General features: G+C 39.3%; 1 protein-coding gene across 1 annotated transcript; it reads left to right on the forward strand.

Annotated features, from left to right (window-relative positions):
• Positions 1-901: 901 nt before the first annotated feature.
• Positions 902-14,435, forward strand: LOC147703268 (uncharacterized). Its single transcript, XM_086928904.1, has 9 exons — positions 902-950; positions 2,385-2,431; positions 4,030-4,095; positions 7,388-7,453; positions 8,040-8,093; positions 9,922-9,966; positions 10,894-10,977; positions 11,845-11,889; positions 14,277-14,435. The coding sequence occupies exons 1-9, from the start codon at positions 902-904 to the stop codon at positions 14,433-14,435; spliced, it is 615 nt and encodes a 204-aa protein (XP_086785030.1).
• The last annotated feature ends 8,540 nt before the right edge of the window (positions 14,436-22,975 follow it).

The following is a 22,975-nucleotide window of genomic DNA, read 5'->3' on the forward strand; positions in this document are numbered from 1 at the left end:
AGGATGATATGTTTTTGAGTTTTCCTATATTTAGAGAAAGTGAATCTTTTAGGCCAGCTGTTTCAACACTAAGAATGATTCTCAGTGTCGAGTACTACCACTCTCACTGCATTATATCTGCTGTAGATGTATGAACATCTGCTAACACTTCTTAGCACTGTACATGTTTTACATCTTCATGCAAGTTCTGGAGGTCAACTACTGTCCATTGCCAAAGAGAACCAATTCAATGTTGGCTGACGAGGGTAGGTTTAGTAAGTTCAAATAATCAGAAAGACATTCACTTACATACATCAGAACAACATAAAACGTATCCCTTGCTGTATTTTTGTTATATTTTTGTTTTAGAAAGACACCACATAACAAGCTTGCTATATATTGCTGAGTTTTCAATGTTCATTTTAGCTTTGCTATTGTATTATTTTTGTACAATTGCATTCGGACACGAGGCTCCCACCCAAAGGAGTCATTTTAGCGCTTTTTCCAAGACACAGTGGGAATATGGTTTGACTTAGTAGCAGCTGAGGGCTAATACAGGTGGGAAGATTCATGCTTCTATCAATAGAAGGATCTAGAAGGCCCTTAAGGAGGTAAATAAAGAACAAAAAAACACATTATTTGCAAAGAGTCCCAGCCACTTTCTCATGCCTCGCAGTCCTTATCTATGTAATCCACTAAATCTTTTACAAATAGGTCCAAAACGCCCATTGTTTGGAAAATCTCTGTGATGTTCTGGTTGACAGGACCCAGGCGATGACCATAGCGCATGTTCCTGGGAAGATCCTGCCTCCTAAGGCACTTGCTATCGGCATAAATAGAGGCCTCAGGCATGGACCTTTTCACAGGTGTTTGAGTGATCAGCAGTTCTGCAAAAAGCTCAAATACCAGGCCTACAGCAAACATGATGTTGCCTGTTGCCCTCCTCCTCGTGGCTCTCGGTGGATGCTTGGGTAAGTAAGGGTTCCTTGAATTAAGGGACTGTATACCAAAGTCTGCCACGTTTTGAGAGAACTACTTTCGTATAAAGATTCTTGGGAACACTCACTTTTTAAAGCTGTGTGACCTAAAAATGCATTTATTTTGTCGTTATTCAGAGTAATGTTTAAACAGTGGTTCAATTCACTTTCATACGAAGGCAAACATGATGAGCTCCAGGTTGGATGTTTGGAAATAAGATGTCACATTTTGCTTAAAAAGCAGTGTATAGTCTCTATGCAGTGTGATGGATGTTTTCTGAACCCTTGCCTAACATTGTAGTATAATCTGTTTAGCTCACTTCCTAGCCAATCACAGTCCCCTTTTCATGGTTTCCCACGGATATATCAGTACCTTTTTAAGACATCACATTAATGAATCCTTATGGATTCCATCTTATTATTAAACTATTAAAAAAGTTCAAAATCAATTCAGAAAATGAAACACAACTATCTAAAGGGGAGAGAACCAATCAAATGAATTGAAAACATTTTCCAAGAGGATCAGGCACCTGATAATGGGAAAACATTTCTAGTTATTTTTCTGGGTGATCTGTTATTTGACACTCGGTCTTGACGTGATCTACTAGTTATTAATGAGTCATTTTGGCAGTGTGACACAAACAGTTAATGGATTGACCTATGAACTCTTGCTGCTAGTCATTTTGCCACTCTCCCTAGGTACTGTGAGCAAAGTAGCAGGGGCTGAAACTGACGACTTTCATTTCAGGCTTCTTTTTATTAAATGATTGAGGATGGTAAGCAACTGGATCCGACATAGTGTTGTCTGATCAGGTATTCGTTCCAAGTGTGTTCTGTGTATGGCCTCCCTTTTCCTGCTTCTTCCACTGTTTCTCGCTAGCACAATATTTCTTTACACAATGAGGAAAAATAGGCTTTCTTCATAGCATGTTCCATAGTGGAATATGATTGTTGCTTGCACTGTAAAGATTCTTTCACGTACCCATGCATTTGAAATTACAGCTACATTCAGCCTGTCAGGCTAAAGGTTTTACCCTATTTAAAGGATTCCATTCAGCTAGTTTTAAATTTGAGGATTTAAAAAGTGGTGGCAGGAACACGCTTAAATTAGGATTTTCAATTATTTACACAAAATTTAAAATAACTAAATGGTAGACAGTGAAGTTGTCAGGGTTAGAGATGCAAATGCGTTAAAATGTGTGTTGTATTGGAAAGAGAACTTCCTGCATTTTCCATAATCGTGAAAAAGTATCTCTTAGGGATTGTTTATTTTGTAATAAGTGTTCAGAAATTCAGCCGTGTGCTGCTTTCTGACCAAATGCAGTGGTGGGTCAAAGTCTATTTGTGCCAACAGGAAAACATAATATGTTAAAGAATCCTGAGTGAGCCAGGGCCAGGTGATATGGTTAACATGTCTATCTTTTACAGCAATCCCTGCTGACTACAGCCTGCAGCAGAAATCTTCAAGCATGAAGGTATGTATGTCTCCGTTGGTTAAGAGGTGCTTACTTCATGGGCTCAACAGCTAGCTATTGAGATCTTAACCTGTTCCATGCTGATGACGAGCTCAGCTCGTCATGCAGCACCGTGGCGCTGTGCTGATGACGAGCTGAGATCATCATGGCCTTCGCGGAACGCCCCCTCGGGGATAATTCCCCGCTGTGCTGGGCGTTCGATTGAGCGGGCCGGGCCATGACGAGCTCAGCTCGTCAACAGCACAGTGCCACTGTGCCACATGACGAGCCGAGCGCGTAATCAAAATTGCTGTACCGCGCGCGGCCCCCCTTCCCCCACGCCATGGGGAAATTAGCCCCACGGCAATGGGGTTAAGATCATCAGCTAACTGCTCTCCTGAAACCTTAGCAACATGAACCTCCGAGAGTCAATGCCGCTCCATGCAGTGTAGTTCACCCCCTGACTACATATCTAAGGGAAGTGAATACATACCTAATTATGCTTTAAAATTCTACACCCTATGCTGCAGATTCTATTATTTAAACTATAGTGAACTATATTGTTCCATGTTTGGCCTTGAGCAAAAGGTTATTGTTGAGCAAATACGTTAATTGTGGAACATTTCGCTCTTTACAGAAAAGCAAAACAAATATTACTGCAGTTTCAGTTCACAGTTTCTAAGAAAAAATAGAGTGTAGCCAGGCTTGCACTAGAGCGATTCTTATATCCATCTAAAATATGAAAGGCCACATACATGGAAGATTCTTGTGGAAAGGAGAGATGACTGCACTCTCTTTGCCCTTCACCATAACAAACATCGAACACTGGAAGGCATATTTACAAGGGCTTATTGCCTCAGGAATGTCACTTTTTGTGATGTTCCTGTGGCAATAAAACCTTTGCCTTAATTACAAAGCAGTCTTAAGTCACTTAACGTGCCTTAACACCGCTTTGTAAATAAGGCCCCCTTTCATGCTATGTGTGAAGGGGCAGGCAATAGGTGTTGCAGTGGGCGTTCCGCCACAACACCCATTGAGTTCGATGCTACCCCCTATTTACAAGGATGGCTTCATTATGGGCAGCACCAAAATTAAGATGAAAAATAACCTGGTTCTTAACATGGTGAAACTAGGAGAAATATTTATACTATCCTCAATTTTGCTGTTTCTATGTGTGCTGCATAGTGTAGCACACGTAGAAACAGCAAATCACCATGCATGATTGTTTATGTGCAGGAAGGTGCACAATGCAGCATACATAGGAGTTACATAGGAGTTACACATCACCATTAGTGAATGTTTATGTGCAGGAAAGGACACCCTCCTGCACATCAACAATAATCCCTCAATGCAGGCACCCTTGCACTATGGTGCAAGGGGGCCTGCATTGGTGATAGCCAGCTTAATTTAGTGCCAGACAAAGGAAAACACAGGGGTGGGGCAAATCTTCGTAAATATGGCGCATCCTTGCGTTTTCAGAACGGCAAAACGTGGCATCAATTTTAGCTTAAAGCACGCTCCTCCATTCTTTTGTAAATATGCCCTTGGGACAGATAGACTTTTCTTACATTCCTTTTAAGTGCAGAAACTGATTGACTACTTATATTGATTTTTTTCAGCAAGAAGATGCCTATTACTTCACACGATGCATAAAGAGCAACCTGAAGAATTACCAAATGATCATGGTAAAATTTTCATTTCTTATCTTAACTGAACTTCAGGATAAAAACAGCATTTCTCTTAAGTAGCCATAAAATCAAGCAGAAGGGATGTTGTAGCACTTGCATGGGTGGTCATCATGTCCCTGCAGTGAAAATGTGCATTACTTCCTTGGTAAGTCCTGATTTTTCAGTGGTAGAATTAGAGTGCAGGTCTTTAAAGTTATACTGGCATGGTTATGGGAGGTTATAAATATTCTCAACGTAAAGGGCTACTTGTGTTTCTAATCAGATTCAAATGATTCGTTTTCTGAGAGCTAGGTATTCACAGAAAGCTTACATACTCGTACATCTTTGAAACACGTTCATATTAGCCCACAATGGTGTAATCTGAGTGAGTGACCACAGTCTAAGGGGCGATAGCTGAGCGATCCAGGGCCAGATTTCCCTAGGAAAGTTGGAAACTTCAAAATTGTAGGTAGTCTTACACTTTAATCGTACGCCTTCCAATACAGGATATGCTCAAAGATTTATTACAAACAGGGCAAGATTATTGGTCATATATACTAATCATTTATAAAGTCGCAAAATCTCAGATTCTGAGTTTGCAACCGTAAACATGCTTTTCAAAGTGGTCTGATCTGATTTTATAAATCATCACATTTCATCAGCTTCTAAAAAGAAATAGCATACCCACATGAATTTGGTATTTGGAAGGAGCATGCTGTAGGTGTTATTTACAACTGCTGTCGGCACATTATTTAGTCTCAAATTCTCGCCAATAGAGCAGGTCAATGATTAGGACTAGAACTCTGACTATTTGTAGAAAGGTAATTTTGCACCAATAGGCGGACATATTCTCTTAAGAATGACAGACAAGGATTGCCGTTTCAAAGCTTTCCATAAAGAATTAACCCCCATTTGTACCGCTTTGTTCGCCATAAGTTGGCAAGGTATGCTCAGACGTGAGTCCCTTGCTCACTTTGCCACTGGATTCAAGCAAGCCTGGCCGGAAGACGGCTGTAATGCCAGAAACCGGTCCTAGAAAGCTTGAATCCGGTCCTGGGAAGGCATGGCTTGGCAGTTCGGGCTGGACTGCTCCCATGAGGCACAAGGTCGGACTGATTTGCATATGGCCATGTCTGAACTGGGGTGGCAGAGTGGGCTAAAGAACGGTGATGGATTAAATCAAGATCTGATGACTGGGTGTGAGTGTTTGATTGGTTCAGATGCTCCGTCCATCACCACCCCCTTTTGTACCGCATAAAAGAGTTTAGCAGCAAAGCATACATATCATGGGTACGAATAACTCATTATAGTTCCAAGTGAATTCTGACATACGTTCCACCATATAAGGTTGGAAAGGGAGGTTCGTTTGATTACAGAAATCCACATACTCTGTAGGGCTTTAGACAAACCCTTTTACAATGCATTTTGTGGGATTTTTCAAATGTTTTTCATATTCCTCGATATCCATCATCTTCATGAAGAATTTCCTGAAGAATTTGATTAGCTTTTTTCAAGTTGAATAATCTGTGCAATTATACTGAAGGTCATCACTCCTAAGAATATAATCATCATTCATCAAATCAGAGATCAATCTAGCACTGTATTCCTGACTTTTATATTTTGCTGTTGCCGCCAGAGATTCAATCATAACACATACGTAGATGTTAAAGTGAAACATTCACACTTCAGCTAGACTAGTTTAGAAGACACAGATAACAAATTCAGAGACCAGACTAAAAGCCTTGGGATCTTCTTCTTTTATTTTAGCCCCTGAAATGCATCAGTCTGAATTTATACCAGTGGCTGTAAACTGGGCATTTCTTTTTAAGAAGTATGGGTTCTGTTTTTTCGCCCTCTATTTTGTAAATACAAAAACAATCATCAATGTTCTCCACATCCCTCCCCATTATGCTCTGCACACACACCAAGAATATAACATGTTCAATAGCACTTCACAAATCACCAACCAAACAAGTCAGCCAGGGTCTGCACAACATCAGCCAAGCTCACTGGTGAATCAGTGGACAGGAGAAGAACATTTCAGAACTTGTCAATGACAATAAGGCCAGGAGGTGGAGGAAACTTATCCAAAGGGAGCACATACCTGATGGTGAGTACTCTGAAAACAAGTCACAAGAAGCATCCTACATGCACCAGCACATCTCATCCAGATCATGAAGAAATATGATCACATCACCCCATCCTTAAAGAACTCCATTGACTCCCCTTCCCAATCTGCACCATCTTTAAAACCAGCTGGATCATTTACAAGAACATCACAACCAGCAACTCCACTTGTCTAGCAGCCAGGCTCACCATCTCTGATGGTCCTAGGCTCACTCACAGCCAGGAGAGTATCAGACTACAGACAAATAAATGTAAAAAAGTCAAAAACAAGACAGCAGACATTTTCCATCTATGCACCAAGGACCTGGAACAACATACCCAAACCTATTAGGAGAAACCCAACACTGCCCCATTTTAGGAATGAAATGAAGACCAACTATTACTCATCCACTACTCAGTTATCTCTATTACTTGCAGATTTTAAGCTTGCCTTTGACCATGTACATTGCTCCACAAAATATTATATTCATACATGTCCACATACACACATAAAAAACGAACTGATATGCTGAATAGCATCAGAAGGTGATGGCTCTTTACCGGCTTTTTACCAGTATTAAATGTATTGAGGTGCAGTACTGTGAAATTTAGACCCAAGAACAGGAGCTCGAGTAAAATTACTTCACTTCCAAACCTGGAGAGTATAGTCAGTCAGAATTTAAATCATATTTCTACAACTGTGCAGTGTAACCGGGAATGTACTGACGTATTTCTACCATTGCAAGTTGCAAATCACCCAATGAGAGCAATGATGTATTCCTAACCCTTTACAGTGAAACAAGTAGTACTGTGATATGTTCTTTCTTCAAAGTGTCTCACTGAGAATGAAAGCTGTTCCACCACTCTACAGTTACTTAGTGTGAAACCCTCAGTCTAGATACCTTAGGATGGACTTCCAGTAGGAACGAATGGCCTGAGGACTATTTTATAACCAATGGCTCAACTTGCTTCACTGGCAATGTTTATGTTCATATTTTACTTTAGATTGAATGTTTCCCTCAGTTATTGTGATAAATGTTTCCCAAACTAAATAAAATAAAAATATTGGTTTTACCTGGCCTAGCGAATAACTAAAGCCATAGGGAAAAACCGCTCCCTATTGTACTCAATTGATGAGTGGTCTCACTTAGACAGCTTTTTCAAAATGTAATGTTTTTATCACAACTTTCTTTTTCTTTTTCAGAAAAGCACATCAAAGGACAGGACATTTGAAATGAAATGTAGTCTGCACAATCTCCTCACTGTTTTGGTAAAACAGATACTTTATTTCTTTCATGATTTGAATATGTGTTATTATAACAAATTATTCATTTGAAACAGTACACTAGTTCTATATGTGATCTGCCTGTCAACTAATAAATGTATCTTGTTGTCTCTATAAATGTACGCCTCTGCCTTTGGTTTAGTATTTAATGTATATACCCCCTTGAGTATGTCATTCTATATTTGTTAGTGTCTGTGAAGAAATAAATGTATTTACAAAAAATAATGGAAGGGTGACATTTTCTTTTGTAATTCATACATTCATCCCTTCTATTATTGATGTAAATGTTACAGACCGCCCTGATGCAAACACTAGTGAGGCAGAGGTGGTAAGAGATCATTTGCAGTGATTAACATCATTAAAGACTTCTAAAATTCTAATCTTTTATGAGATGCATTTGGGTCATTTACTGACAAATGAATGAGTGGGATTTACCCAATTAGATATGACTCAGTCTTCACAAAAATATCCAACAATTAGGAATAGACACTTATTTGCAAGTTTGTCACTGCTGGGTTTTCTCAGTAAAACATGTATAAATTAGATTTTGTGTTTCTTAATTGATCCTTAGGAAGAATTGGCTGATGACTTGAGGTGCTCTGTTGAAGATGTGATGCGGCAGATGGTAAGACAATATTTATTTACTAATCAGTAAATAATATAAATGTTAGTTTCAGAGTGTGATATACACCATACCTACTTCCCTTCAGATCAGTGAGTCATTGGGCTCCTGTTAATTTGGGACATTCACAACTTATTCGTAGTCATTTTACCGTACTCCTGTCTGCTCAATTGTCCAAACATAAAGAAGTCTAACAGTGCATTTTATCCATGATTTGAGCTTCATCTGTGAAGCGTTGATCCCTGTAGGGGGTTTTAAAGGTACTCATTTTTACCAGGGTTCTCAATACCCTGAAACCTCTTTAGTGGATTAGTTGGCACTTCCTTAGTTAATTTAACATTTTACAGCCTGTGACGTATGTTAATGTTATTCAAATATGAAGTGTCTAACGATGAAGTATCTTCGAGTTTCCTTCTTTCAATTTATGTATTTAAACAATTGTTCCTTTGCTCCCAAAGTGTTGCCAAACATCTCCATTATCCCACAGTCCTTGCTGATGTCAAATTTCTCCTTCAGATTCTGCTAAAATTGTAAAAATGGGTGAAGTTTTATCATATTTAGAATTTGCCATCAATTATGAGACAAAGAAGATAAAACAATATAGAATGCCAGTAAAGATAATAATGGACAATAAATAAAATGGATAACGAAGCAAAATCATTCAGCATCATAAAACCTGCTTAACTTTTCCCAAAACATTCTCTCCCGTAATCGGTCCACTGTGGCCATGAAGAAATGCATTACTTCCGCTTGACCCACATACCTACTCACAGCATCTTGTAGTACATAATGTTTTTTGTGCTTACAAATCCTTTGCCCTCCTGCTCCATAAAATGATAGTATATTGCAGTACTGTTTACAGAAATTCATTGTTACTTTCATTCTCACCCTCTATAATGTGTCAAGTGACTACAGGTATGATGATGCAGCAGTATTTATAATAAAAGAAGCTTCATTCAAAATGATGTTGAAGGACTCATGGACCCCAAATATAAATCACAAAACAGCCCTGTTGTACTAATGCTATCCACAAATATCTCTACTTAAAGACACTGTCATAGTGGCATATCTCCAGAGTGTGATACATTCTCTTTTAATAATATTGTAGTTCTTGTGATTTACTCTTTGTTATGACCTACATATGGTAGCGTACTGACAAATGAGTCATTCAGAGTGTGTTGGGAACCCTTTCACAAAAAGGACTTCAGAACTGTTGGTTGTGCCTCTCTGTCTCCTAAATAGTGACTGAAAGAATTTTGCAATGATATATTCTGTTCAGCCTATTATTGCTACTCTCTGCAACCCACACTTGCTTATTTTGATACTTCCTATACCCCGTCATCTTTTTATATTCCAAATAGACTTTTATTTTGCTTTTGAACTGCTATGTTATTCAAAGTAAATTTCTTCGTACTTTAGACAACAAAATACAAGTCTTTGTTTTGTACTGCTGTACATATCACAAACATGCATGTTCATTTCTATGTTTTTATGTTCAAAATGCGAGGTAAACTGTGGCCAAATAACAATAAATATTTATAGAAAATAAAAAATATGGCAAAGATTAAAATGTCACTTAATACCATAATTACAATATACATTCATAGAAGAACTATGAAAAGATTTTAAGAAATCAAAATGGCTTTGATAGATTTAAAGTCAGGTGACCTTTTACATAAATGTTGAACTGACAATTGTATTAGCCGGAATATAAGTCTTTAAGAAGGCATTGTTCCATGCAAAGGCTACAATACACTAGCATTCCTTGTCTGTCTGTGTTTTCATCCCATAAAAGAAGTACCTCTTCCTCACTTTTTAAACTCCTTTCCAGGGTTTTTCCCAGATGCAGATCCAAGAAATGGGGGCAATAGTTCAGGTAAAGCAAATCCATTACATGCAAATTCTTGAAGGTAATCTATCAGTTATATTCTCTGCAATGGAGGGACCAATTGTATTTTAGATGAACTACACTTTTGCAATTAAATGTCATAAAGCCATTTCTTTAACTCTAAAATGTCATCAGTATGCAGCTATACAATCTCTTGGAGTGTAATTATGCAAAATATATCCAGTTTATCTTTCTCTTGTGCTTTTGCGCATACTATTATATGCAAACAACTTTCTAGGAGCATTTAATTTTGATTAGAAAGAATACCATCTTTACCCCAATGTGTTGCATTGTGACCGGTCATAGCTTGGATCATTCTTCTGGCGATTTGGTGTGCTCTTCTGTGATATTTCTCATCCAAGAGTCTAAAACTAGTCTCTGTATTACTTAGACTTAAGTTTTTTTAACTCTGTTATGTCTTTCATGTATACCCCTCATGGACACACGTTCAAGTATTCACAAGAGAAGAACATGCAACAGCTCTAATTTTGAATATGGCAGGTTCCTGCCTTCTGTTTTCTTTGTGCAATTCCCCATTTTTTGCCAAATTTTAAATCCCACCATAATGTTTGTTGTTGCACTAAAATAAAGAACCCCAATTGCATACCTTTCTACTTTAACCCTATAACTCTATTCATAGTTTGAGAGACAACATGCTTATGTACAGGTTTTAATATGTTTACCATTAGATTTAACTTGAAGCCCCAGCAGACCTAGTGTTGCTAAAGTGCTGCTGATCTCAAACATTTCTAGATATACATTTCTCACTCTAAAAAATGTAACATCGAAATTATAACATTACTGTATTCTGAGGAACAAGGTCCAATTAAAAACACTTGCACAACCATAAGAGTCTGAACTTGTAAACAATCATGAAATCTCAATTGGATTGTAACCTTTTCTCCTCTGATGTAGGGTTCTGGGTCTGTTGAAAACATGGAACCCAAGAAATGTGAAACCCTTCTTGGCAGCTTGTTGGGCGGAGTTCTCAAATTATTGGTAAAAACACCCTCTCTAATTTACATTTTATTGTGGTGATGTGTAATACTGTCAATCAGTGCATACTTTTGCATTATTGCATGGCCATGCATTTTTCGTAATGAATAAGTTGCTCTGTCCACATGTTGTCATTACTAATAAACAGCAGTAACCATGCCTCTGCACCTTTTTTACATAAAGAGTGTCTGTCAGGCTGACGGATCACTCTTTAGTTTCAGGTTGGGCAGCCAGGAGCTAGACATCGACTAAATGCGCATGCTCCGGGCTGCCGGAACTGAACTTTGCTGGGCAGAGGATTTCACAGCCCCTGTGGGCATTACCTCCTTAGCTCCACAAATGTCCTTGAGGCCATCTCCCTCGTGATGAGAGAGAGTATCAGAGCCGCTTGCGTGGGCACTTCAGCTTTAAGCCCTGAAGTGCCCAGGGTTGAATGTCTATCGCTGACACCTCATCACAGAGTGCGTGCGGTAAGCAGTCTCTCAAACCCCATCCTACTCCTGTAGCAAAGTAGGGACTTTTGCCTGCCCTCATTGGCTGACCTAGGAAGCAGCAGACCCAACCCTCCTGGCACATACAAGGCTTCCTGCCCGAGAGCTGCAGCAGCTAAGTGTTGTTTTTATTGACAGTTTGGTGCGTGCATGTATGCATAAATGCATGTCTATTTGTGAGTGAATGTTGTGAATGGCTGTGTGGGTGAATGTCTGCATGTGAATGCATGGGTTTAAGGGAGTGTGCATGTGTGCAAGTGGGCCACTGCCCCCTTGTAAGTTGCACATGACTGCCACCACTGTTAATAGAGATGAATATTAAGGTATGAACTTATATCTCATTATTAATAACATGTTCATTGCTCTTGTTTATGTGCAGAAAAATCTCCTAGGACCTCTTCTTGGTACATTATCAGGAGTACTGGTAAATCCATTTTCTTAATTTCTCTGTTACTAAATTACTCTAAAGCCGTGGAATGGCCAGGAAAAAAAACACAAGTAAACAACTAAAATACCCTTAGGAAACAAACTGCCTAGACAAGCATTGTGAATACAAAGATATGACTAATAACACCTGATTTGGGAAAAAGGATTCCTCGAAAGACAGTTTGTCAAGGAAGTGCATTTAAAGTGCAGTGAAAGTTGTGAAATATAAAAATGAGAAAGTATTGTTGTAACTTTAAACAATTACTAAATCAGTAAAGTTTGAATACATTTTAAAAATGTTACTGAAAAAAGTACTCCAGATAAAATTGCTCATTAGGGTCCTCATTTATGAGGAAGGCATGCAGTGCAGCACAGCAAGTCACCTTGGTGCGCTGTGTGGCAAGGACAGGTTAGGAATCAGGCGTGAATGGCACAGGTAACCACAGTCAGGCAGTGGGATGGGGCAGGGCGGTGAATGGCACGTGAACTGATGGCGGGATAGTGAAAGTAAAATAAAAAAATTAAATAAGACCACTTACCTTGCGCTCGCCTTATCGCCAAGCCGCTGAGAGTACTTTTTTAAAACATGCTTAAAACTGTTAGAAGCTGCTAACAGCACATACACATGTTGGAAACCTTTGACACCCCACGCAAGTCCGACAGTTGCTTTATATGTGCAGTGTTTGCAGTGAAATGAGAACCATTGGGATACTGAATTTTGTCAAAATGTCTTTACAAAAAAAGAAATTAGCTGCATGCAATTCATAAAAAACTTGACTACATTTTTTTATGGCTTGACCTGGCATTCTGGGATGAAATGGGCATGAAACTTGAGCATGGCACCACATTTGTGTGCAGAGCAGTTCAGACAAGTGAGATATTTATCATTTTCGAAGCAAACACAGTGAGGTAGTAGTTAATACAATCCAATTTAATAGTGAGAATCTAACAGAAAAGGTAACAGGACTTTCAGCAACATTGAAATCAGATATTTAATTTTGCATTTCCCACGCCAGCAATGAAAGGGCAGAGAAATGTCACGCGAATATGCATCCTGTATTAAATCTTACACAGTCTTATAGTGTGTGTACACTAGGCTGAGCTATGAAAAGAGAATGCTGAAAGAGGCAAATTATCAATTTTCCTTGTCTGTTTGATAACCTTATAAAGCATGAATAAAAAAAAATATTGTTGGCTCGCTGCACACATTCCTTGTCATCAGCACATGCCTTTGACTTGCAATACATTTCATTTAGCACTTTGAGGGGCGGATGTACGACCGTTTTTTGCGGTGGCAAACGTGAATTCGGCCTGTTTGCAACAGCTAAAAAGGTCAAGCCCATGTACAAACCATATTTTGCGTGTCGCTAACCTATTAGTGAATCACAAAATATGGTTTGCAACCCGCTATTAGGAAGGGACGTGCCAATAGCGAGGGTAAATGGCATGTACCATTGTTTTGCGTCCGCATTTGCGGTAGCAAAACACTTGCAGTTTACCACCCTTTTCAAATGGGTGGTAAACCACTCACCAATGGCAATGGGTGTGAAAATATTTTTTAAGAGCAGGCACTGGTCCCGGATACCACTCCCTGTCCTTAAAAAATTAAACTGAAAAGTTAAATTTTTCTTCTTTAAATGCATCCAATTTTCCTTTAACCCCTTGTGAGCTGTTTACAAGCTCAGCTCGTCATGAGGGACGGTTGAGCTGCCCTCATGACAAGCTGAGCTCGTCACAGCCGTTGGAACGTTCGCACGCGGGGATAATTTCCCCGCTGTGCTGAACGTTTGAAAAATGGGTGTGGTGTGACGAGTTCAGCTCGTCACAAGGGCAGCTCCGCTGTGCCTCATGATGAGCCGAGCTCGTCAACAGCACAGCGGCGCTGCTAACTGCCCCTCTTCCCCCGCACAGCGGTGGGAAAACACCCCGCTGCCAAGGGGTTAAAAAAAATGGAATGATTTTTTTTATTAAACTGCTTTATTGAAAAAACAGTCACAGACATGGTGGTCTGCTGATCCCAGCAGGCCACCATCCCTGTGAGTGTGAGTCATTCCTAATTGGGTCGCAAATTGTGACAACCTCATGAATATTAATGATTCCTCACTGGGAATCGCAGACATTGCCTGAGACAGTGTTGTACATTCATTTTTGCGAGTCGCAAATAGCAAGTCGCAAATTGACGCAATTTGTGATTAGCAAAAATGAATGGTTGTACATTCGGTCCCAGATAACTTATCGGAATGTTCTTTTTGATTTATATGGTAACTTTTACATTGTAATTAAGTATTGATGTCATCGTAATATCAAACAAAACACATTGTTAAATATACAATTTTAGAAGTGAAAAAAGATTGCATCTTATTAATAACATTTTCTTATGCCCAGGACACGATTTTGGGGCCGAATGGGCTTCTTGGGGGTCTTCTTGGAGGAAACGGTGGGCTTCTTGAAGGCCTGCTTGGCGGGGGAGAACACAGTGGACTTTTTAATTGTCTTCTTGGAGGAGAAAAAGGTGGACTTGATGGTGGTCCCCTGGGACGTTAATTTAGGTAATAACTTCTATTTTGAGAATGCTTGGTAATTTCACTCCTGATCCAAGAAGATTGTTGAGATAGTTACAGAAATATTCTGCATCAGGTGTATGAACAGATGTTAAAATAGAATATTTATCTCCTGCACTGAGTTATGAATATGTTTTAAACTTGCAGATGCCACTTCCATTTCTGATACTTTTTACCATCAGCAGCAGACTATTAGATTGGGAATACTCTCTGCCAAATTAGGTATCATTAGCCACTACCCTCTGAATACACAACTGTCTCTTCTGTATAATACTATATGCCAGCAGATTGTTCCAGAACATATTCTTTGTGCCATTATGTTGTGCAAACAAATGAATTACTCTGCTATGATCTTTTTAGATATCCCCTGTTCTGGGATCAATAACTAAGTCTTGTTCATTGCAAAGTTTTGTGCTTTGCATTTAGACTGGATGTGCTGCATAATCTTGGGTTAGTGATTTAATTTACATCATACTCTCAAAATACTTCTCAATTGCACGATCAGTAGTTTAAGGAGACTTCACGCTCACTCTCATTGGCTTGAATCACAGAATCAGATCAAAGCTTGTTATTGTCAATGGCGTCCGCTAGATAGTGCAACAGAACATTCAGGTCCAATAGCACAATGGAAATAATTCCTACTTAGTTCCAACCAGTTACTGATTGAGTGGATTGTGAGTACAATGACAATTTCTGGCACTATACAAATTGATATCATTCAATGTTTGGTACTTGATCTCTTTAACTGATGTTTGAGTGGAATAATATGCGTGGATGTTATTTGAAAACATTTCTTCATGTGGCCTGGATGTGTAATGATCCGTTAAACTGAGACTCTAACAGAATATTTTATTTTGGTGAACAGGTTTCTCTTAAGACGAATAGTCGTGTATGGTAACTGCCTGAGTAGAATAGCCACTTCACCATTCAGTGTTTGTATGGATAGGAGTCCCTTATTGGTGACTGAGTGAAATCATTTATATGATAAGGTGATGAGTGAAATAATTGCTCTGGGTGTTATTGATTAGAACCATGCCTTCTGTGTGCTTGTGAGAAGGATGATCATTTGGGGAAATTAACTTTTTGTTGGTGTTTGATTTATGATCTCCTTCTAAGCATTTATGTTCTTCTCTTTTAAAGGATGTGGCTGTCAAGCATTTGTAATACTTCAGTCATCACACAGAGGGCTGGCGATAGCTAATTGGATTTTCTCCTTTTCTACCTTTTCATCCAAGGAATTTCCTTCAATCAAGGTTCTTCAAAGGTTTTTTTAGAATCATGATTGTCCCTTGTGTCACTTACTAATAAAGTACCTAAGTATCTCAAAGCATGTCTCATTTTTCTGATGTATAAGAACACAGAGGACTATATTATGAATGCTTAACTATAATGTTTAGGCCCTTATCTGAAAGAAGATAAAATCAAAATGCACTTGTTTTTCGATTTGCTCTGTAATACCCATGCAACACAATTTTTGACTGCAAATAACTTTTTTAATGAAAGCACAGGGCAAAAATGCAATTTTCAGACACTTGGCATCTGATCACCAATATCATTGATCATAAAAAATAGGTAATTTAATCGCTGTACATTGGGTACCAGAAAACGTGCACCAAAAATGGAGTTTAAAGGGACAAACGGACCAAAACAAACTGCGAACTTCGGGCCTGATTTAGAGTTTGGCAGGTGGGTACTCCATCACAAAGGCAGCTGATAGACTTTCACCATTATATCCTAATACACTGGTGATGAGGTGGACAGGTTAGCTGAACAGGACAGGACACATCTGTGATAGAGTACCAATCCGCCATACTCTACACCAGTCCCTTTTTCTGGAGAGTGAGTCCACATAAGATGAATTAATAAAAGGAAATTGGCAAAAAGATGTCACTGGTATTGGAAATGTCAATTCAGCTATATATTTAAACATTTACCATAGGGCCTTTGTGAATGAAAGCGTTATATGTAAGACAGAAGGTTGCAGGAATAAAAGTACTATTTCACAATATGAACATTTGAAATATTTGCAGAGAATGATAAAACGGTAAGTAGAAAGAAAAGTCTGAAACATTGCACTTCATTTAATCATGCCCTGTACAAAGTTAAGGATTCACTATTTTGGAACTCAAGTGGGCTTGCAAAGGTTAATAGATTGGTTATCTAACAACTGCAAGAAGTAGGTCCTTTAGAGGGAAGGTGACGTTGGGATCCTCTGACTTGGCGCAAGTCAGAGACTTTGATCATTTGGGTGTGCCGATTACTAACTCATTGTCATGAGCACCCCCAAATGATACAAAGCCAAATGCCACTGCAGCAAACAGGGTTAGCGGTCATGAAGATAATAAATTAATCTAATTTTCCAACTATTTTTCCAGCATTGGCTCTCTATCATGCAAAAGGGCTTGGTGTAGCATTGCATGGCACAGATATTTGGGGTAGATGACATTAAAAATTTGGTAAAAACAGATAATAACTTCATGGAATCAATTCACAAGTTGCCCCAAAGTACCCCACTTACACCTATGCGCTTGGAGTTGGGTTTAAGGAACATTGCAAATGTTGCCAAGCTCAAACCACTGATCTATTCAATAAGACTCACAGATCCTACAAACTAGCATTTGCAGATTTAAAAGTGTTAGATTTGAATTGATCTATAACATGGTTTAACCACATTAATTCCTGAATGTACAAGCTGGACTTGCATGTAGCCATGGACAACCTTGAGCAGATCACTAAGGAGATGTTAGGTCCTTTAAATAGCTGGATAGTGGAGACAACAGCAAGTACCCTGACAGAAGGATTTCTCAACTTCAAATTTAACTTGGAATTTGAAATTTTTATGGATCGTACAGAACAGCGAGATTGAGCTTTCTGAAATGTAAGTGTGGGATTTTAGCAGGGAATACATTTTGCAGTAAATGTCGAGAGCTGACCATTTCAAACTTTTGTCCTTCATGTAAAGTATTCCCTGAGTCAGGAAAGTGCATTTCTTGTTTTTTTATTTATTTATCATCATTCAAGGAAGATCTGGTTATTCCCAATCTGGTGCTTTTTGGGCATGAGATGCTATGCAGATGCAATTTGAATTTCGAGAACAGATAATACTGTGCGGATTGTCTTTCGGGTTTCAAGCTATTTACTATAGGCTTCAACGGATAAGGTGAAGATCAATTGAAGTATTTTAGGATTTTAGTATTACAGATGAAATAAATGCTTTAATTGTTTTATTCTTAATATTGCAGGTGACAATATATATTATACTTTATGATGTTGTTATGTTAGAAGCAGGTTTCCCTCCAAAATAAAAATAATATTAATAGTAGTATTTCATTCAATCAATCAATCAAAGACTTTATTTTGCACTTCAAAAAATCCATACAAGTATATCTAAACATCATCTCATTGCATACAAGAGCCAATCATAAAAGTGATTACAATAAAAATAAAATTTTCAGAATATAACGGTGCTGTTTGTTCTCTACGAATGCAAGGTAGGAGCAAGGGACTTTGGGTATCTGAGGTAAACATTCATAAACTTCTATAGATTGTTTCTCTCTGTATCTGTTGCACCTATCTAAGGCTGCTTTCTTGTTAAAAATATCTTTTATTTTTGATTTTGGAAAATGTTCACAGAGAGTAGGAGTGTTGTATAAATATGCAAGCCCCAAGGGTATAATGATTTGTCTGACGTATAGTATCCAGGGGATTTTATGAGGCAGTTCTGAGTTCAGTATGTCTTTCAAAATCTACTGATTCAGGCCAACAGTACTTCTTTTCCACACTGATAGCCAAGGGAAAGTGGGGCTAGTTTAATAACATCAGTAATAAAGGGCAGCCTTACTTCCTTATGTGAATTAAATGTATTGCATGCTAGAGGGACTGATAATAGTCTTTTAACAAATGTATTTTCTGTGAGATGTTAGCCTGGCATATGGTGTCACTAGTTCAAGTGGCACCTTGCACCAGTCCGAATCGACCCTTATTGATGGTGGTTGTAAAGTCAAACTTATAGACAAGCTATCCTAGTGGTAGCACGGACAAGCAGTCTTAGGATCAACTCCAAAGAGCATGTGAAGCTGTTTGTTTTACCAATTATAATCCCTTGAATACCAAATGAAAGGACACCACACAAGGTATATATCAAATATATATGTATTTATTACTAACACAACCCCTCTGAACTCTTTATGAGCTGAGAAGGAAAAGGTACATTACAAGTTACTCAAAGTCAAGTCAAAAATTACTTTATTCTGTTAAAATTTAAAACCATCAAAACACAGGTCACATTTCATACTACCTATGACACAAAATAAAACAAACATTAAGTACAATTCATATGCCAATTACAGAAAATCCATTTGCCGCCCAATAATACGAGCTTCCAACAAGAAACACCCGTGGCGTTCAAATAAATATATTAAAAAGTTTATCACACAGCAAACCAACATTTAAAAAGTCAATTTTACATAAAATACTTAAAAAAGGAGAAGAGAGACGGCACTATAATTGAAGCTTGTTCCTTCGCCTAATTGCCCCTGAAATATAGCTAGCTACCCCAAAACACATGACCGTTGAACAGAGCATTTGCAAATAGGCTAAAGCTGGCCTGACTTGCTCAAAGTTACCCCCTCTTAACAATGGTAACATAAATTTCCTGTGTAATGTTACATAAAAATCACAGAAAAATACCATGTGAAGGGTATTCTGCTCTGAGAAATTATCACAAGGGCAAGGGCCCAGAGACTCCTCTTTAGAAAAGCCTTTTGGGAACGACAATAGCCAGGGGAGCATATTATACTTGAACCTTATTAGCACAAACAGGTGATAGGGTTTGTTTATGTACATCAGGTATGGCTGTATTTCTCTACCTGAATTCAACATAACAAAACTCCTCACTGAGGGTTTGGCTAATTCCACTTCCTCCCTTATTAACATCGATCTATTCAGGAACTGGGACTTCAAGTCTCTAATGGCCACCTTGCCAAGAGCTCTAGGACTTGAAAATAAGTCAGAACAGCCCAGTGAGTCCATTTGTGTCTTAATATAGCAGATCCACGGGATGTTGAGTCCTTTGTCTAAAGACACACAGTCCTGAATGATCAACTGATTCAGATTAGGTGACGGCTGTCCCCATATTCTTAACCAACATAGTAATTAGGCAACCGCAATCTGATCTGAAATAAAGCCCGCACCAAAGTCCTCATGAAGGTTAAAAATTGGAGCAGAGGCTGGAAGCGATAACAACGTTCGGAAAAAACATTTTCTTCTGTCTGTATATCGTTAGTCTCTATATAACCCCATACATCACTCCCATACGTCACCATTGGGAGGCAGTTAGCGTTGTAAATCTTCATGGGGGCCGGGAGTGGTTTAGAGCCTATCCTTCTTGCAAACCCTAATAATGCCCCAGTCGCCCTAGCAATGGTGTTCGTTTTGTTTGCACATTGCATAACCCATGATCGTCTTTTGTCAAAAAGGACGCCTAGATATGGGAAAGCAGGGACTTTAGTAAGTTCTAGGCCCTTGCAATAAAATGTAGCCTTTTATGCCTGTCCCTTACTGATTGACATATAATGCGACTTTTTGAGGTTTGTAATTAGGTCTAGAGAGTCCATAAAATCAATGAAACAATCTAAAAGAGATTGTAACCCTCGCAAAGTCCTTGTCACCAAAACCGCATCATCTGCATACAATAATGCAGGGATCATTTTTGTACCAGCTCTAGGGACATCCTTACAAGAGGAGAATAGAGTGTCTCCCAATGTATTGATGTAAAGTGTAAACAGCAGGGGTGCAAGAATGCACCCCTGTCGCACCCCTCGCTTAACTGGCCATGCCTCAGTTAGGCTGCCTTTCTCCTTATAGCGAACCACCGCCGAAGTATTTTCATGGATGGCTGCCAGGAAGAAGATCAAAGCCAGTTCTAACCCAATACTGTAGAAGGAAGCCCAAAGTTTTTGCCTATTTACAAGGTCGAAAGCAGTGGATAAATCCATAAAAGCTAAATGGATGTCCACATGCTTAGCAACCTATGTACTACCCTATTACTAGGTGTAGAGTAAGGCATTGTCCCGTCATGCCCTTTCCCTGCCTAAACCCATACTGCAGATCTGAGATGATGCTATTTTTGTCCAACCAAGACGGGCAAGTACGGCCTTCCCCATTATCTTGGCTGCAGAGTCCAAGAGTGGGATCGGTCTATAACAGGCTGGATCCTCTCTTGAGCCCTTTTTAAATATTGGGATTATAACAGCTTTAGCCCAAGACATCGGAAAGCCGACCATAGTCACAGCATTAAAACAAGGGTCAAAATCCTAGCCCATACAGGGGGATCTGCCCTATAAAAAGTGGCCGGTACACCGTCTGGCCTGGTGCTTTTCCCTTTAATGCAGACATGATCGCCTCAGTTACTTCCTCCTCTGTAAATAGCACATTTGAGGCATATAAGTTTTCCCCTTGTGAAATAGACAACTCCTGGCTCACATCAGTGTACAAGCCACTAAAGTGTTCAACCCACCTTTTTGGAGAAATAAGACAGTCTTTAACAGAGTCTGTTGACTCGTCAAACATTGGGCTATTAACCACTTTCTAGAATCTGGTGCTACTAGACAAGACACTTGCTTGACTGAGTTTGTCCCAAGCCTTTTCTTTTAACTAAGTCTTTCTTGTTTTAATTGCAATTTTATTGGCCTTCCTAGCCTGTATGACCATATTGGCATCCCTCATGGGCTCTTTCAACGCTCCCAGGAGTGCAGTCAGGGCAGCAGCGCACGCTTGATCAAACCAGTTTTTATATTTCTTGGGCCTTAGTTTACAGTGAAATGTCAAGTTGGCCGCTACCTGTTTCGTTATGCGGTCAAAAGCACCTAAAATTGTTGATGGGTCAGAATCCAAGTTCGAGCATATACTAAAATCCTCTAATTGACTTTTGTATAAATTATCTAGGAAGTTTTCCGGGGTGATTGCCTCCCATCTTGGCCTCCACTGTTGATCTTTGGTGGATATATTGGAATTAGAGATGAGTGCCAGAGGTTTCACAATTTCAAAGGCCTGGATAAAAATAGCCAAATTAAGGGGGTTTGATCACTCATACTCCAATGTGTTAGGCAAAAAGGGCCTAGTAGGTCCGTCAATGGGTATGGGACTAAAATGTAGTCAATAATACTTTGATGTCCTTGCCCACTATATGTTGGAACCGGGAAAGAGGTTTCTGATTGTAACCGGGCAGAATAAGTTATAAACAGATAAAAAACTCTCTAGATAGGCCCCATACTTCGTGTGTTCAAAATGGATTATCCCCTGCGGGCCGTTCTCATCTTCAATACCTTGCATACAATTCGATTGACAAACATGAATGTTAAAATCATCAAGGATTAATAGATGATAGGGCGTGTCATTGTTGGACTCATAATCATCCAAAAAGGTAGCCAGAGATCTTAAATGCTCCAAATCATCCATTCTTGAAAAAGAATTGTAAATGTTTACAACCAGTAAACCTAGAAGGAAAATCGCCTGTAAGTTTAATGACTAAAATATTTGGTGAGCTTGTCGCTATCAGCTTAGTCTTATGCAGTAGTTTAAGGCGGATCAATAACAAGAGTTCCCCCCTAGGTCTCCTCATTGTTGATGCTACAGCGTTTCTTCTAAAAGAGCAATACCCGTCCAGATAATAAGAATCATTTGGGTCCCAGGTTTCCTGCAGGGCGATAATATGGTGCATTGAGAGGAAAGTCTCCCAATTTGTGTCCCCCCTTTTTGACCGCAATCCGGCTATGTTCCATGAAAGAATCTTAACTTCGGCCCGGTTACAGTCTGTCCCAAATGTTTTCCTTCCATGCCTGCTGAAGTCACAGGATTGGGCAATGCAATATAAGGTATAGCTACCAATACGGGATCAGGCATTGTTAGTGGGGATTCTTTTTCTCCCAGTCTCCTCTTTATTAGTGGCTTCTTTATAGATACATCCCTTACTTGCAGCCAACCCTGGTCGTCTAAATTGGACAAGGTCTCAAATCTATTTGAGACCGCAATAAACGGGGTGAACTCCCCATGTGACCTCAAGGGGGGCCTGTAAAAATGCCCCAACGGGAGGGCCACAATACAAGTGGTGGGGGAAAAATGATCTTGAACTTCAAGGATCATTTGTGCATTTACGGGGCTTTGAAAGTTGACAATGACGCAATCGCCCCCTATCCTTTTTTGCGATTTACCAAGCCACCCAACTCAATGTGCCATTAAAATATTGTTAGCTACTGAAGTTCTAAAGCCTTTATGTGTGGCCAACCAGTCCAAGGTTTTGTTTTTTAATTGAGTCCTGGATTCCGGTTGGTCCGATCTCAGCGGAGGAACACCAGCCAGGACAACAACCAAGGGGCTGGCCGCTGGCGGGAGATCTATAATATCTTGGGCAGGTTTCAGCAGTATATTATTTGTTAGATTGTTTATCATGTTATAGCCACCACCTTGGCATACTGGGGGAACATTTTAGAGACCCAGGGAGATCATTTAGCCTTTGCAAATTTT

This window comes from Lissotriton vulgaris, chromosome 7, assembly GCF_964263255.1.
Source record: "Lissotriton vulgaris chromosome 7, aLisVul1.2, whole genome shotgun sequence".
Taxonomy (NCBI): domain Eukaryota; kingdom Metazoa; phylum Chordata; class Amphibia; order Caudata; family Salamandridae; genus Lissotriton; species Lissotriton vulgaris.